The 15,845-nt window shown below is 39.8% G+C and overlaps 1 protein-coding gene across 2 annotated transcripts in view; it reads left to right on the forward strand.

The window, feature by feature from the left end:
- Positions 1–15,845, forward strand: part of EIF2B3 (eukaryotic translation initiation factor 2B, subunit 3 gamma, 58kDa) — a 103,151-nt gene that overhangs the window by 16,052 nt on the left and 71,254 nt on the right. For both annotated transcript variants that reach the window (XM_009884666.1, XM_009884667.1), the window contains exons 3-4: positions 5,108–5,267; positions 10,963–11,074. In XM_009884666.1, the coding sequence (XP_009882968.1) occupies positions 5,108–5,267; positions 10,963–11,074 (272 nt within the window). The remainder of the gene's footprint in view (positions 1–5,107; positions 5,268–10,962; positions 11,075–15,845) is intronic.

Here is a 15,845-nt window from a genome sequence, read left to right on the forward strand (position 1 = left end):
CAGCAACAGCCATAGAGCTTCAAAGAGGTCACAGGTGTGGAAATTGGAGGACTCTTAATGGAGACTGAGATAAAAAGGGATTCTCTAAAGCCTTGGATGTAAGTTTCTGATCTGAAGAGTGGTGAGTAATGCAATTGCTAGGAGGTATCTTTGGCTCTGCCTGGAGCATGCTAACAAGCAATCAAAACGCTTGCCCACAGCCAAACTGTTCTTTCCCTTTGCAGTCTTTAGAATAATAAAAGCATTACAAACAAACCCCACTGTTAATGCAACATGTGGATGAAGTTCCAGGCTATTGTGTGTAAAAACTCTCAGTCTTAATTCCAGCAGTAATTATAACTTGTTTCTCTCTCTCCTGTTGTATGGTGACACCGCAGGAAGTGATGCAAAGTTCTCTGTTTGTGCCTGTGTTAACTTAGGCTGAGTGTAGCAACAGAGTCTATCTAGTCTCTTGATTTTTATTTTTTTTTCTTTTCCTGTCAAAGTCTCAGCTGTAATACTGTGCAATTGGAAACTTTTCACATTTAACTTCAATGTTTTGTCCATCTTCAGTTCTGTTACAAGCTCGTTCTACTGCTTGTGGACATTTTGCTGCTTTTCTGTTTATAATGCAATCTGACATTTGTTTTCCTCTTTCTCTTGAGGCTGATTTTGTTCAAATTAGAGATTTCCTTGCAACACATGTTTTCTCATTTTCTAGTCTGCAGTTTTTGAGGCCCTCAGCAGTTTAGGCTGTGAGGTCCTGCCCTTGTCTATACTTGATAGAAAAAGCATTGTGAATACCACTAAAAATTCATCATTTGCTGCCAGCTATCTGTGGCAACCTTGATATCTCCCGTTTGAACAGAAGGGATCCAGCAGTTATTGCTGAATATAAAAGAGTTTTTAGCTTTGCCTTTGTATGCAGGGTGTGAGAAAGTCCAAGGCTTTTAGTTTATGCTGGTATATTACACCATATAATTGCATCCATCTTTTGATCTGTGGTATGAATTAGTTCCATTGAAAACATGTTTTCTATTTTTAATTCAGTTGTCTTGAACTGAGTTCTTGAAACATTCTGCTTTTTGGTCTTGTTTTTGTGTAGATTTTCCATATTGTTCTGGGTTTAATATAATTGTTGACATGTTGGGTTTAAGGTTTTTTTCTTCACTGTTTTTTTCTCTCTATTTTGTATAAATCTCTTGATGTTTTATGTTACAGTATTTATCCAGATTGAGTACGTAAATTATCTCATAATATCTGAGCATCTCGCAGTTTGGAAACGCGTGATGGTGAAGTGCTGTTAACCAGTGTTAGAAAGGGAGAGCAGAGATTTGGAGGCCTGAAGTGCCATGTTTCTGGACTTGACTAATTCAGCAATGGCCAGACTGGAAGCCCAGGGGTCCATCCATGGTCAGTAAGGACCGAGAAACATCTCCTGGAAACTTGTGTCATAGGTGGGATGATCTCTGCAGGATCTTGTTTTTTCTCCACTGATGAGCAGCCAAGTCTAAATTCTGAACTTCAGTGTGTAAATTGCAAATCTGAGGTTAAATGGAATTACCGAGTGACTCTTCCAAGGAGTGTCATATTCTCCTTGTCCCTTCTGTGACTCTTGTGATGCTTACGAAAAAACACAAGCCATGCTACTGGCAAGGTAGGGCTGCTGTCCCTGTACCTGAGTAACATTCCAGTGTTTCCTTGTGTTCCCCAACCCAAAGTCATTTGCTGTTCTCTTTTATTATGCTTGATGTCTGGTCTGTACAGCAGCTTCTGTGGTAGAGCCCCGGTCTGTGATGGGGGCTCCTCTGTGTCATAAAAGTAGTAAAGAAAATGGCGCATATCAAGTTTGGCAGAGCAGGAAAATGCCAGAAATTCCAAGCATTTGTTTCATGCCCCATCTGTTAGATGGTCCTCCTTGAGTTAAAACCCTTGTCTTGTCCTTCCCCTTGGAATGGGTTGTAATGGGTGTTGAGAGTGCATTTGCGCGTGCATTTTTCTTCCTTTGCAGTAGTTCTGCTTGGGGTGTGTGCTTGCTGGGTTTTTTTAATCAATTCATGTTGATTCTTATCGTGTGTTTGTATAATAGTTTGGGGTTGATGTAATCATTGTTACATGTATTTCATTAAGAGATGTATGTGTGCGTGTACTTCGGTGTTTGCATAATTCATGAAGTCAAGTATGTTCACATACCCCTTGTTAGCACAGGAGTGCATGTAGTACGTACGTACTTCTCTTCTTTGTATCGGTGGCTCCTGGGGAAAGGTGCGCTGTATTTATTTGGCATGTATATATGTAAAAAACCCACAAGCTCTACCATTTATTTTCTTTCTTCTACACCCACCCTAAAAACGTAAAGAAAAACACACACTTCTGCTAGGGTTCTAGGATAGTTTATTTTTTCATTCAGCCATTAGTTTATTCGTTCAGGAGTTGTACACTGGAAAAAAAGTGCATCCATTAGACAGTGAGGGCTTTATTTATGAGGGGGGTGGTGTTTCAAAGGGGAGGCTGTCAAGTCCCAAAAGAGCCTTTCATGGTGTATTCTCAGCGTGCTTCTGAGGCCGCTGCTCTGCTCATCAGGAGGAGAGGCAGAAATGTGGGCTTTACAGAGCAACCGTGTGTTTCACTGGTCCCTGCGCTCACTGACGTTTATTTACATATTGGGAGAGTAAATGGGTAGAACAGATGGCAACCAGACATTTGGTGGTTCTGTTCCCGTATGCTCCTCAGGGGTCTTGCATTCAGTTTTTGCAAAAAGCTTGTCCTATAGTGAGGAGAAAAAACCCAGGAGCCTGTTCACAACTATGAAACGCTTGTTGGGTTTTTGCTATAGTGACAGATTAAAGCATTTAGTAAAATGTGAAATAATTACAAGGTTTGGTTCAGAAGTCCAGATACTTGTTCCTAGGATAAGTCCATTGGTCTGTCTGTCTCTCTCTTTTTATTATTATTTCTCATTTTCACCACTGGAGTGAATGCGTTTAGATTTGAAGCCAGCGATCTCTTCCTTCTACAAACTGAGTTTGAAAAGTACGGGTCTATTTATATGGGTCTTGCATACCTTTTGGCCTTTTCTGTAAATACTGTACTTCATTTGTGCTCTTGTAAAAACAGAATATCTGAAAATTTTGCAGGATTTTCCAGGATATTTAGTATGTGTTTCTTCACTATTTACAGTTATGAAGCGGGAGATTTACTTCCATACCAAGTCAAATTTTTTTTCTTACTTTCTTTGTACACGCTGGAATGTTGGAGCAGGGCTGCTCCAGAGCGCTAGGCAGCTTGCTCTAGTGGTTTGGGTTGGATTTTTTTTTTTTTTCCCAATGTGTGCATGCTGTTTGTTTTAGAGGAGTGATAATTAAAGCACTTCTCCTGGGCAAAACCGTAATATAAAATACACATTTTGAAAATAGGTTCAAAGGGGCGATGCAAGTCAGGTTTTGAATGTGTAAAATTCTCAACTTGCACATTGTTCCTTCCTGTAAAGCAGCCAGGTGTTTCTCAGTACAGTGAGGAGAAATCAAATGAAAATTGAAGAGCTTGACCTTTTGCACAGCATGCCAAATCAGCAGCTCTAACAGTTTGTGGCATGATGCGTTCCAATGACTTATTGGTAAACACATGAAACTGCATAGCATTTGTAGGAGAACCTGTCAAATAATGTAAATACCAGACCTCGGTTAGTCTCATCTCCAATGTGGAATCTCCTAGTATTAGATAAAGTCTGTAAAGCAAACCTTTCTATAATAAACCTTTCTGCAATAAAAGGTAAATGCTGAACTAGTTAGCTTTGAACCAAGATAGTTTTCAAAAGTAAAAGTAGAATTACTGATCCTCCACGGGTTAATCAACTCAGATTTTACCAAGTATTTTCTAGTGCCCTTCTTATTAAGTAATGTCTTTTAAAAAGACAAAACTAGGAAGCCATGTCATGCTCTGCAGGGAGGCTTACCGTAGTAAATGGTAGCACAGAAAAAGAAAATAGTAATTGTCGAAAAATAAACACTATCTTCTTGAGACACATTTAGAAGGTTGATCATTAACAAAAAATAAAGTGGAAACTTGCTACTTTCCTGTAGGCCATGCTGCATAAATATTATGTTAGGATTAGTTTAAATGAAGATAATTGCCGAACTTTGATTTTTGGCAATATATTCTACAACCCACGTGAAATACAGAAAATTGTTTCTAAGTAAGAGTCTTTAGCTGGAGTATATTGATAGTGTGCATGGTTAATGAAGCTGCTACATCTCACTCAGTATGTGACAATATTTCTGTGATATATGGTACAGTTCTCTTAAATATTTTGTAAGGCGCTTCGGAATCCTTTGAGATCAAAATTAAATACAAGCCTGTTATTAAATGGGACCTAACTTCCTCTTTATTTTTTTGGTTTTTTTACATGGGGTATTGCTGGTTTTAGGAAATGTATTTCTAAACTGAGCCCACCATCGCAGTGCAATTACTGAGCAAATCACATCCTAGATAGTCTTTGCTTTTTTTCCCCTGATAAAATAACATAGGTTTAAATATCTTTTCCAGTGGTTTGTAGCCAGATGCAAAGTCAGCTAAAAAAGATTTCTTCAGAAAGATTTCTTTTCTACATCATTATATAACTAAAAGTAGCGGTTGCAGATACTGCAGAATGTCATGACAGTCTTGAAAGTTTAAATATCTTTTCCAGTGGTTTGTAGCCAGATGCAAAGTCAGCTAAAAAAGATTTCTTCAGAAAGATTTCTTTTCTACATCATTATATAACTAAAAGTAGCGGTTGCAGATACTGCAGAATGTCATGACAGTCTTGAAAGCCATGGCCTCTGTCCTGGTTCCTTCCCTTAGGAGCAGATGATGGCAGTTTAGATGGTCGCATATTTTTTATGGTCCAGAGCTGGATAATCATCAACCAAATAACTAATTCAGTAACAGCAGGAGTCAAGAAAAGTGAACTGGTAAAAACCAGTAACTATTTTTGGCAGAGTATGGCAGACCCTGTTTTTTTTAAATTAAAAAGAAAAAAGGGAAAAAAAAAAAGTTATGCGTGTGTTTGTTTTGAGTCCTCAAATGCTAATCCATATGTGGTCATTTGTATCTCTGAAGGGTTTGGGTTTTTTTTCTTCTTTGACAGACTGATGTCTTGGTGTTGAGCTGCGATCTGATCACAGATGTTGATTTATATAAAGTTGTGGATCTCTTTCGGACACATGATGCTACTCTCTCCATGTTGATGAAGAAAACTCATGAACCCTCAGAAGTGGTGCCAGGACAGAAAGGGAAAAAAAAGCCAGGTATGTAGATAGGAATACATATATTTATTTATTTATAAATGATAGAGAAATCACTAGTATGTATGATATGTTTAGTTGTCAATCCCAGAGCAAAATAAAAAAAAGTAGAGATACCCTATTTTTTTCCTCAGATTCCCTGGTGGGGGTGTGACTTGGTTTTTTCCAGCTCACAATTAAGTATTAGGCTCATGTAATCTTGCAGGCTCTGATCCAAAGCTCACAAGAGTTAAGGGAAAAGCTCCAGGTGACTTCAGTGAGTGTTGGATCAAACCCTAAATTTTTGTTATATATGAACATTAAAACCGTTAGGTTTTTTAAGAGCACTGAGCATCAACCAGATGATAGCTGGGAATTTTACCATTGACTGTAGGGCCAGTGTTAGATGGGTAACAAATACTTCTAGAAATTCCCCCCTCTCATGCTATGCAGTGAATTACTCTTCTGAAATCACATCCAGGAGCCTTTTGCTAGGCAAAACTCCCACTGATTTCAAGGACTTGGTTAGATGTTTATCTTGTCCCTCTTACCATAATATCTTAGTTAGTGCCTTGTAATCTTTAATGTATCTATTCTCACAACACTGCTGTAAGGCAGGGCAGGGCTAGCATCCCCATTTTACTTATATGCTAAAAGTACTAAAGACCATACAGTTGTTCCCATACCATACCTCTCATTTTCTTTTAATGATATCTGTTAAATTGTCGAGGCTTGGTTATTGCCAGCTTAGTGGGTCCTGGTCCATGATTAAAAAAGATCAGAGGCACTACAGTAATATGAATAAGAAAGTGTAGCTTCAAACTGTTTGAGAGAGAGGAGTGAAATGCAAGCCAACAGTTGGACTACGTGTGTGTCTGAAGTTGGAGGAAATGTGTTTTTAAAAGAAAACTGCTCAGACTCTGCATGAGAAGATTTTCTGGAGCAAAGTGTAAGGATAGCGTGGCTGAAAGCATTTAGGACTTGGACTCTCAAACAGCTCTAAACTGCCCTGTTTTTGAAAAGGCGATCTAAGTGGTAATGGCACATAAATCATTGTCAAGATCACTACTACAGCCACGGAGTTGGGCGTTCAGGTATTATAAACTAATGGGTCTGTGATTAAACATCATAGAGCTGCCCAGTAGGTGAGCTCTGAGTGCATGAGGTGGCGACAAGGAGGTCTATGAGGATGAACAAGATCATCTGAAGACTCTTAATAAGTGTAAACACATCAGGTTGCACATGCATTCTTAATTTGCTTGGGTTTTAGTATCTGAGTGCTTGACTTTGTAGCATTACTCTTCCTACGTGACTTATTAAAATTTGTGTGTGATTTCTCAGATCTGTAAAAGACCAAACTTGAAACCATTAAAATTCTGTCATATGGAAGTGTTTTGACACCCACAGTGTTTCTTTGTGGGGCTGGATGCTAAGGTCTTCCACTCTAAGCTACTCTACTTGAGCTTGTTTTCTATGAACTGCCTCGGATGAGATGTGTACCCTACCAGACCTTTTTCAGTCATTTGCTAAAATCAGGGGAGTGCCGAGACTGAGGCATTTTGGGTTCTTCTCCAGGTTCTGGAGAGGGGCAGTACATTTTGGGGAGCATCGGACTCTCCTACCTTTCATTCCTACTTGACTGAATGCACCCTATTGCTGTCAACATTGTCCTAGCTCATCCCTATCTCTTTTCCCATGCTGGCTTCTTGGCACCACCAGCCTCCATTCTTGTCCTCTTTGCTTAGTCTTGTCCTTCAAGGATCCTTGTCAAGAGTCCAACTTCTCTTTCTCGTATATTACTCTCTTTTTTCACTACCGGTCCCATCCCCTGTTCCACTTTTGACTTCTCATCTCAACCTGCTTCATTTTTCTGCTCTTAGTCACCTCTTTTCTTCTCTTCTGATTCCTGTCTCTGTGGTCCCGTGTTCTTTCATGGACTGTGCCAATTTTCACCGGTTTTCAGGAACTACTGTCTCTCCTTTCCAGCCCGTCTTGCAGAGTCCTTGTTTCTATGCTTTTCTTTCCCCTCACCCTTGTGAGCTTTTAAGTTTTATTTCCTTGTAAAAAAGCAGGTTGCAAAACCACAACAGATCAAGCTCTTTCCCCCAGAGCAGTCATCACAGCATGGCTGTGGAGCCTTATGGCTTGTCTGCTTTGCTTGTACCACCTGATGGTACAGAAGACCTTACATGGCACCTCCTATTTGATCAGTTCTAGGAGCTGAGGAATTGAAACAGCCTCTCCTTAAGAATAAAATATGCAGAAATTTTTGCAGTAAAAATATAAGTCTTGAAAGAGCACGTGAAACTAGTTTTTCAAAGATTTATAATGGAGTGAGATTGCAAAAAGTAGACTCCTGATACACAGGTCAGCAGTGCTTACTGAATGTTGTGCTGCTTCTCTGAAGAACTGGAATACCAGAGCTTTTCGAGGGAAGGGCCACCTAACCATTGATGCTTAGGCTAAATGCTTTTTTTTTTTTTTCTTTAGCCTTAGAAGTAGCTGACCTGTTTTTGCTAAAGTTTTCCAAATGTTCCTCTTAAGGCAAGCACCTGGCGTTGGAGATTTCATCCCAAACAGTTTAAAATTTGATGAAACTTCAAAGCAACTGAAGACAAGATATTGACATGGAATGTGTCAAGCAGCTTTCATAGTATGTGGAGTATTAGCTCCTTCTCTAAATCGTGACACATATATGTACTTGCACTGTACTGTTCAAGTATTAGTATTGGGAAATGGATCCTTAGTCCTGAGGAACCGCTAGATGTATTTGCAACTTTATTCATTGTTTCACTGTTTCTACAAATTCATTCATTTTTTGAGAAGGAGCAACAAGACTTCTATTTCACATATGTCATGGAATCCGATACAAAGTTATTGCTTTCAGGATATTATTGAACATTAAAGAACTGTGATATAAAGAATAGTTTTTAAATTAGCATGAATTGCAGTGTTAAGCAGCTATAAATTCATACTGATGGTTTCCTGAAATGCTTGACATAACTCAGTTGCAAATTACAGGGTGTGAAGTTCTTTGACTTTGATATTAAGGGGATCATATATTGACAACGATCGTCTCATTGGCTTTTTTAATTGGTTAATAAGAGGCATGGCAATAATAATAACTAAAAAAAAAAAAAGCAGAGTGCTAGTGAATGGTAGTAACCCAAATAAACAGAGTGTGTCAGGAATTCAGACACCCAGAATGCAGCCATGTGCTTAAAGATGACCTGCAAGGGATTGAGTGGAACAGAGTGTCTGAACCTTTCTGTGTATAAAGAAAGGCAGAAAAGATGGGGATGGTGACTTTCCTGCTTGTTTTTTTTTGTCTTGAAAGCAGCAGGCATGTCATCTCTGGTATTCCTTGTGTTTGCCAGAAGACCTCTTGGTGGTCTTGCAGACTGCATCGTGTGAATTCTCTCCATTTAAGTGAAAGGGTGGAGATACTGAATCTTTAACAAAGGTGTCTTTTTACCAAATGTCAATTAATTATGTTTGATTAAAAAGCATTTTAGAAAATCTGACTGAAAATTATTTCTTCTCATCACTGAATTGCTCAACTTCCATTCTCTTGTGATGTCATGATTTCTTTAGGTCATTAAAGCCCTCAAAATTGGTGGGGATCTAATTTCGAAGGTAATTAATAAATTGCAATAGCCATGTCAAATCCTTATTTATCTGTTGTGAGGAGGCAAAATGCATTCCATTTTTATACTTTAAATGATTTTTTTAGTTACCATCATGGCAGCTTTAACATTTTTCTCATACTTCCCTTGCAGGGATTTTGTAAACTAGTTATGTGTTTGTTCTTCCATTTAGTTTTTTCTCCCTAAGTAATGCCAATGTGATTTGAAACAGTATCTCTAGGTAATTGATTTTAGTAGTAAGTTTTGTCTTTCCTAAATTACAAAAGTAATGCTATTTATTGCCAGTGTGCGGGGGAAAACCTGACCTGGCATCCACCACCAAAAAAACCCCCAGTGCTCTCACATGGTTTCATTGTCTGTTTCTTACCTATCCACACAAGCAAGAGAAACCAGTTTGGTGGCAGTTATGTACCTGGTCCTGTTTTCATCAAGTTTTCTTTTCCCCTTTCTCTTATTGCATAGAGCTTTTATAGCAGTGTCATGTGTTATGTTGCTGTAGAACAGTCAGGAGATGGGGAGCCACGACCTGAACTTTGAGAGAAATGTTGGTACCTTGACGGAGGAAAATTGGACACTGTTGTGTTTTTAGCCTGTCAGGAGACCTGGGTGAGGTGGCGATGGGTGGTTAGCCCCTACTCTCAAACTTTGTGGCTTTCCTTAGCACAAGGATCGGCACTGCTTTCAAGACTTATTTCTGAGTTTTTACAGCAAGTGAGCTTTAGCCTAATTGTACTTCATGTGTCATAGTGTTACATGTTCAGGCCTATTTTCGTACTTCTTTGCCGTATGATTAATTTCTGACAGGGGATGGGGGGGATTTCTGAAGAGGGTGTGCTTGATTACTTGGACCAAAGGCTGCCAGTAGGAGAACTTTCAACAGGTGTGTAGATTTGACTGTATTTTGATAGCGGTTATTGCTGTGGTAACTCTGGAGGAACAGGTATAAGGAAAAGTAAGGGACAGGGCTAAACCAGGGAAAACAGGGTTAAAAAGAGTTTTGCGGGGAAAAGATCTTAGAGAATCAACTACTTACAGAGCATGCTGTTACTCCAATGTGGCTTAGAACTTAGGAGATTGAATATTTGCCAGTTTGGCCCAAAATAATAGTACTTAGTGGGAGTAAAGAGGTTTTTGTTAGAACTGTACTATGGCATTCTTGAACAGCCTGTGTTCCTGTAAAGATCAGTGTATAGCTGCCACCACAGTGACGGAACATATTACAAAGTGCAAGTTAGAATAAGCTGCCACCAGTGTATTCAGATGTTGTGGAAAACTGTTCAAAAATAAAAGTAGGCCAAGGTCACTGTTGATGCGTAGTGACTGACTGCAGGAAATGGGAATTGCCACGATAATTCATGTGACTAATAGGTATTCTGTTGGTTGGCAGTCTTATAAATAGGTATTTAAACCAAGTTAACCCAGAAACATCAATGGTGTAGGAGTCTTTGAATCTATACTTTTATGTGTGTTTGTGTATGTGATTTAGGTTTCCTATTGCTATCAGTATTTATCTGACATAGGAGATCATCTGCAAAGTAGTTATGTCTTAACTGAAATCATAAGCCTCTCTGGACCACCAAATTCTAATGTGGAGTGATTTATGATGAGAAAGAAGCAGTTGGATTTGGAAGAACTCTCTGCTTGCCTTTGATTTGTTGTGTAAATTCAGGTAGCAGGTTTGTTGTTTTTTGGGGGTGGGGTGGGTTTGGGTTTTTTGGTTGGTTTGGTTTTTTTGAAAAAAAAAAAAAAAAAAAAAAAGAGAGAGAGAAGGAAAGCACAGCTCAAGATGGAGTGTTGCATGTCAGGACCTGTACTTGGGATCTTCATAAAAAGGATATGTCATGGTTTAGGATACAAAAAGCTTGCGGGGCCAATGTTTTGAATGTCAAGATACACATCAGCTATTCTGACTGAAAAAAAGTTAATAAATGTTGTGGATAAATTTTGCAAATTCATTGATTTGCTGGGTTAGTCTGAAACCTAGTATTTTGGGGGTGGTTGGTGGTCCTGTTTATCTTTCCAGCCTGCATTAAGACAGTTATATAATGATTGTGTTTGATTTTCTACTTCAGTGGAGCAGCGTGACTTCATTGGAGTGGATGACACAGGAAAAAGGTTGCTCTTCATGGCTAATGAAGCTGACTTGGATGAAGAACTTGTCATTAAAAGATCCATCCTTCAGAAGTAAGCTTATGAGTCCTTGTAATAGAAACTGAACTTGTAATGGGGGGAAATAACCGTGAACTAGGAATGATGGTTAAAGACAGAGTTAAGAGGAGAAGGGAAGAGGAAAAGCAGCTTTTGCAATATTCAGGAAGCAGTATTTTATTATGCATTAAATCAGTACAACCAGTTGATAGTCTTGTTTGATACTTTTATTGTGAACAGTTTCAGAGAAAGAAAAGGAATGGATGAAAAGGTAACTCTCCCTGAAATTAAGCCCGTATCACGATAGTTCAGATACAGTTTATATTCAGAGATTCAGAAGTGGTAGGCCTATGTCTGTAAATGAAATACTAGTCTCATTGGCCGAGTCCCAAATGGATTTGCAGAGTATCTGAGAGAGGCTCTGAGGATTTCATGACACTCTTCTGCATATAAGGCACAAAACCTCAGCTGTCTTTTCAGGCCCAAAATGATTCATTAGAGAATCCATGTTATATCCACCATTAAACTGCACTGGGGACTTGAGATGAATTTATTAAATAAGCCAGACTAGCTGAGCTTCTTGCACAGCTTCAGGCGTATCCATCAGCAGAAGAAGGAAAGGTGGCTTGCTGCTCTTTACTCTCTTCTGTACAGTGATTTCAGTTTTCGCAGACACACGTTGTTTGACATGTTCTGTGGAAAGCTCTGCTGGCACCTTGAGAGGCCAGCCTTTGTGTCTGTCCCAGGCTGACAGTCAGACTTTCAGCTCTGTGAGATTAGACACCTGTGGGGCAGCTATCTGAGAGCTGGGAAATTCATCCATGTGGACCTTGTAAGTCAAGGACGTGGACATCTGGGGTCTGCATTCAGATAATTTCTTCTGTGAAAATGCCTCTGGTGTATCCTGTGGGCCACAGCTAGGTGTAATCTTTCCTTGAACATCCTGCTACCAGATGCAAGGGAGGTGCTCTATGCCCATGGAAAGATGACCCCTCTTCTGCCAGAGTTTTAAGGATTACCCTTAGAAGGAAGGTGGTCAGGAGTGAGCCATTTGTTAACTTCTGTGGTGAAAAAAGCCTGTCCCAACATCTTCCCACTGGCTCTCTCTGGGGTTTTTCTTGGACATGACAAGGACCAAGGTGCAGGCAAGCCTTCTGTACGTACACAGCAGCTGATCTGCATAGTGTAGGAAATTCAGCTCCGTTGCTTTCTGTGGTTTTGTGCAAATGAAGACTAATGGATCTGTTTTGGGCTAGGGAGGAATATATTATCTACTGGTAGTCACGGGCTTGTCTTTATGGCTTTCTCCTAGCACTAGTGGGTGGCTGTGACATAACAACTTAGAAATTGCTGTAACATGTGTGATCTTAGTTGACCTCTGATTTTACAGGTTCATCTAACCAGACGATTCTCATTCCTGTTACCCTATAGGTAAATTAATCAGGCTTTATCCTGCAGGCCAAACTTTGCTTTCAGGAACACCTGTTCAGTTACATTGTCTTCAGCAGATCTTCTTGATCATAAGTGTTTGGAATGATATACAGATGGGATAAAAATCTGTATGCCTCCCTGTTGTTCTTATATTTCCATATGAACAGCTATCAAAGCTAATGTGAAGTGTTAACCACCCTTCAAGTAAAGCCCACAGATGATAGGATAGTCTGGAAGCACAAAGAGAGAAGATCTGCTAAGTATTAAATAGATGAAAAAAAATAATAAAAAGATGCTTTGAAGCATCAGGCAGAAGCGTCGGGCCAGTATCCACCTGGGTGAGACTCTGACATCTGAAACTGCCTGCTGTGGATGCTTGTTCGCTCTGTTTTATAGCTGCCATCTTGGACAAGCTCTGAGGGAAGCAAAATAGTATATGGAAATTGTCAAAAATTTTCAAATGAGGCAATTCCAGGGTAGGAACGACTGTGGGAGCTCTAGGAAGACAAAGTGTTGGCAGCTAATGATGTTTTAACCACTGTGTTGTCTAGACCTGCTCAAGCCCTGACTTTCTCATGTGAGAAACAAAAGCAACGCTTAAAATGATCTTTGAAGTCTTTTTTTGAATACATCATAGCAAAGCAAGGAGACAGAGGAAAAAAAAGAAAAGAGCAAGCCCAATCTCGTTTTTCTTTATGGATCACTTGAAGTGACTGACTTTCAGCTACCATGTTGGCTGTTTCTTGATCTCTGGACTTTGTTTTGATGAAATAACAAACTTTGTGGCAAGATGGGAGAATTTCCAGTCCACTCATTTGTTCCTCTGTAAAATACAATAGACGTCTTGAGGGTGTTGCTTTTGTTTGCTTTGCTTTTAATTGTCCCTTTGAAGGGCTATGGTGGTCTTGTTACATGAACTCTAGAACTCCTTCAGTGCTTGTTTTGCTCTTCAGATCCTTTTCTTTTTCCATTTTCTTTTTTCTCTCCCTCTTAAAGGAGGGGAGTGCAAGGAGAGACAGGGAGAGAGTGGTGAAAGGAATGGGAAGAGGGAAGATGAACTTTTCTTTAAAGCTAGGAATCTTGTTACTGGTAAAAATCTAGATCCCATACAGAAATGGTTCAAAGGACCTTTGGCTTCCCCTCCCCACAGGAGGGAAACTGTGTTGACAAAACATCCAAAGCTGTAGAACGCTAATTTAAATCCTTGAAGAAAAACCTTTTTCCTGACCTTTGCCTTCTTCCTATCATTGGATTTCACGCTCTTCACTTTCCTGCCATAAAAGAGCAGCTGGTGGGGAGGGACAGAGGAAAACACACATTCTCCTGAGTACCTGTTGAGTATTAAATATTTATTTGCTCTTGACTCAGGCATTTTGTAATAATGGAAGTGTTACAGAATGAAACATTTTAATAGGATTTCAAAGTTCGTGGTGTAACCTGTTATTCTGTTTCTCAGTTTGGTTAGGATTTCTTTTCCAGATTTGTTGTTTTGATTTGTTTTGGGGTTTTGTGAGTTTTGGATAGCCATTTTGGGTTTGAGAATGCTTCTGCTTGTTACACCACAGAGAGGAGTCTGGATTTTGCTCCTTTACTTGCCAGAGCAAATCTGGCAAGGCTTTCCATTCAGCTGTTAAAATTGTCCGTTCCCCCCTCCCCCCTTCCCTGTGCTGTTAATCACTCTGATGACAAGTCCCACAGGTAGCATCCTCCCTCCAGTAAACAAGTGCAAAACAGTATCAAATACATTCATCCAGGCACGTTTCGGTGTGTATCAGGATGGGCCAGGAGACAAATTTATTGGTGGTGCCTAGGGAGACTAATGCTGCTGGGGAAAGCATTTTCAGGGAAATGGTTCCCTGTTTGGGTAATGAGAGCTTATAAAAAGCCATGAACAGCCTGCGCATGTCATTCACTTTGGCAAATAGCTGCAAGATGAGATACTAGAATGAAAGAAATACAGTTTGGGGAAGTTTTGGAGCCAGCTTAGGGCTTTTTGAAGAGAAAAAAAATAAAGTTATGTGCTCATCCCTGGAGCCTGGTTTTGCCAGTGACATCTCTCTGACTTGGGTCTTGGCAGGATGAAGGAGTGAGGAAATGATGAGAATTCCATAGCTGCTGCCTTTGCTTTCAGAGAGGGCAAAGGTATTTGTTTTCAAAGCATGATTACAATGGACGGGGAGCTTTTTGCCCCACCTCTGATATTTATGGTCATGCAAAGTGAGACAGTAAAAGACACCTGTTGGAGCAGGTCTAAATTTGGAGCGTTTCCTTTTAAGATCTTGTGGGCTGTGTAAGGGTGAGTTCAGCCTTCGTGGGTGTTCTGTCTGCACAGACGCAGGTGCAGGGCTTCTCCTAGAGAATATGTTAATAAATCACCATGACAATTCCAGCTACTTATTACCTCATGTGCTTCAGACAGAAAGGAATACCTCATCTATAAATATATACAGTACTAACATTAGTAACCTTGAAGTAACAATACAGATCTGTTTTTAAGATATTTTAATAAAAAGAGGGGGGTAAGTTGGGAGAGGGTTTTTTTTCTTCCTCTTCCCCTTGCATCATGAGGGTGAAAATAAATGGTGTAGTATAATTTTAAAAGTCAGTGTTGCCAAGTGGGTAGGTAATGGGAGTTCAGGAATAGCTTTGATACACTTGATTTCCATTCTGTTGCCTTGGGATATTGCCTTTTTTTTCTGCTGATAATTTGTTTTAAATAAGTGGATCATATATAAACACACTGCGACTTCCTTAGTGTTTCTGTTCTCTGAAACTGCCCTCCTTGGGAAATTGGCATCTCTGAAATACTCTGCCACTCCTATGATGGTTCTTTTGTTTTGTTTTTTTTTTTCTTTTAAAATCGACTTCCACAAGAAGGGCTGATAATGACACAGGTATAGGCAGATGCTCCACTGTGTAAAGCATCCTAAAGTAGATTGTGGGTACATGTTCTCTTCCAGATCCAGGTGAGCTGGTGAAGGGGGCTACCACCTCCAGCTTGCCCCCCCTCTGGATGTCTGATCAAGTACTTCATAAGCTGCATGTTTCAAAATGATTTGCATTACTTTTAAAAGATTAAATAGCAGGACTTTGATAACTTGGTTCTTTTTACTTTGTGCATTGGCAGTGGTCCTCACAAGCAGTCCCACTGGTGGGGAAGGGAGGGGTGCAGTAACCCAACTGAGTAGGAAAATCCTGAGGAGTCATTCAGGGCAGACCAGGGAGCAATACTCTTTGCTGGGTTCAGTTGTCTACAGGATGAATATACATGTATTGGCTTTGGTGGTGTTCCTGTGTTGGGGAATTGGGTAGTTTTCACTATTAGCAAACTTTTGTTACTAAGTTTCCTTTGCATTCAAAAGATATTTTGAGGAAT

Source organism: Charadrius vociferus, unplaced genomic scaffold (assembly GCF_000708025.1).
Source record: "Charadrius vociferus isolate BGI_N301 unplaced genomic scaffold, ASM70802v2 scaffold163, whole genome shotgun sequence".
In the NCBI taxonomy this organism is placed as follows: domain Eukaryota; kingdom Metazoa; phylum Chordata; class Aves; order Charadriiformes; family Charadriidae; genus Charadrius; species Charadrius vociferus.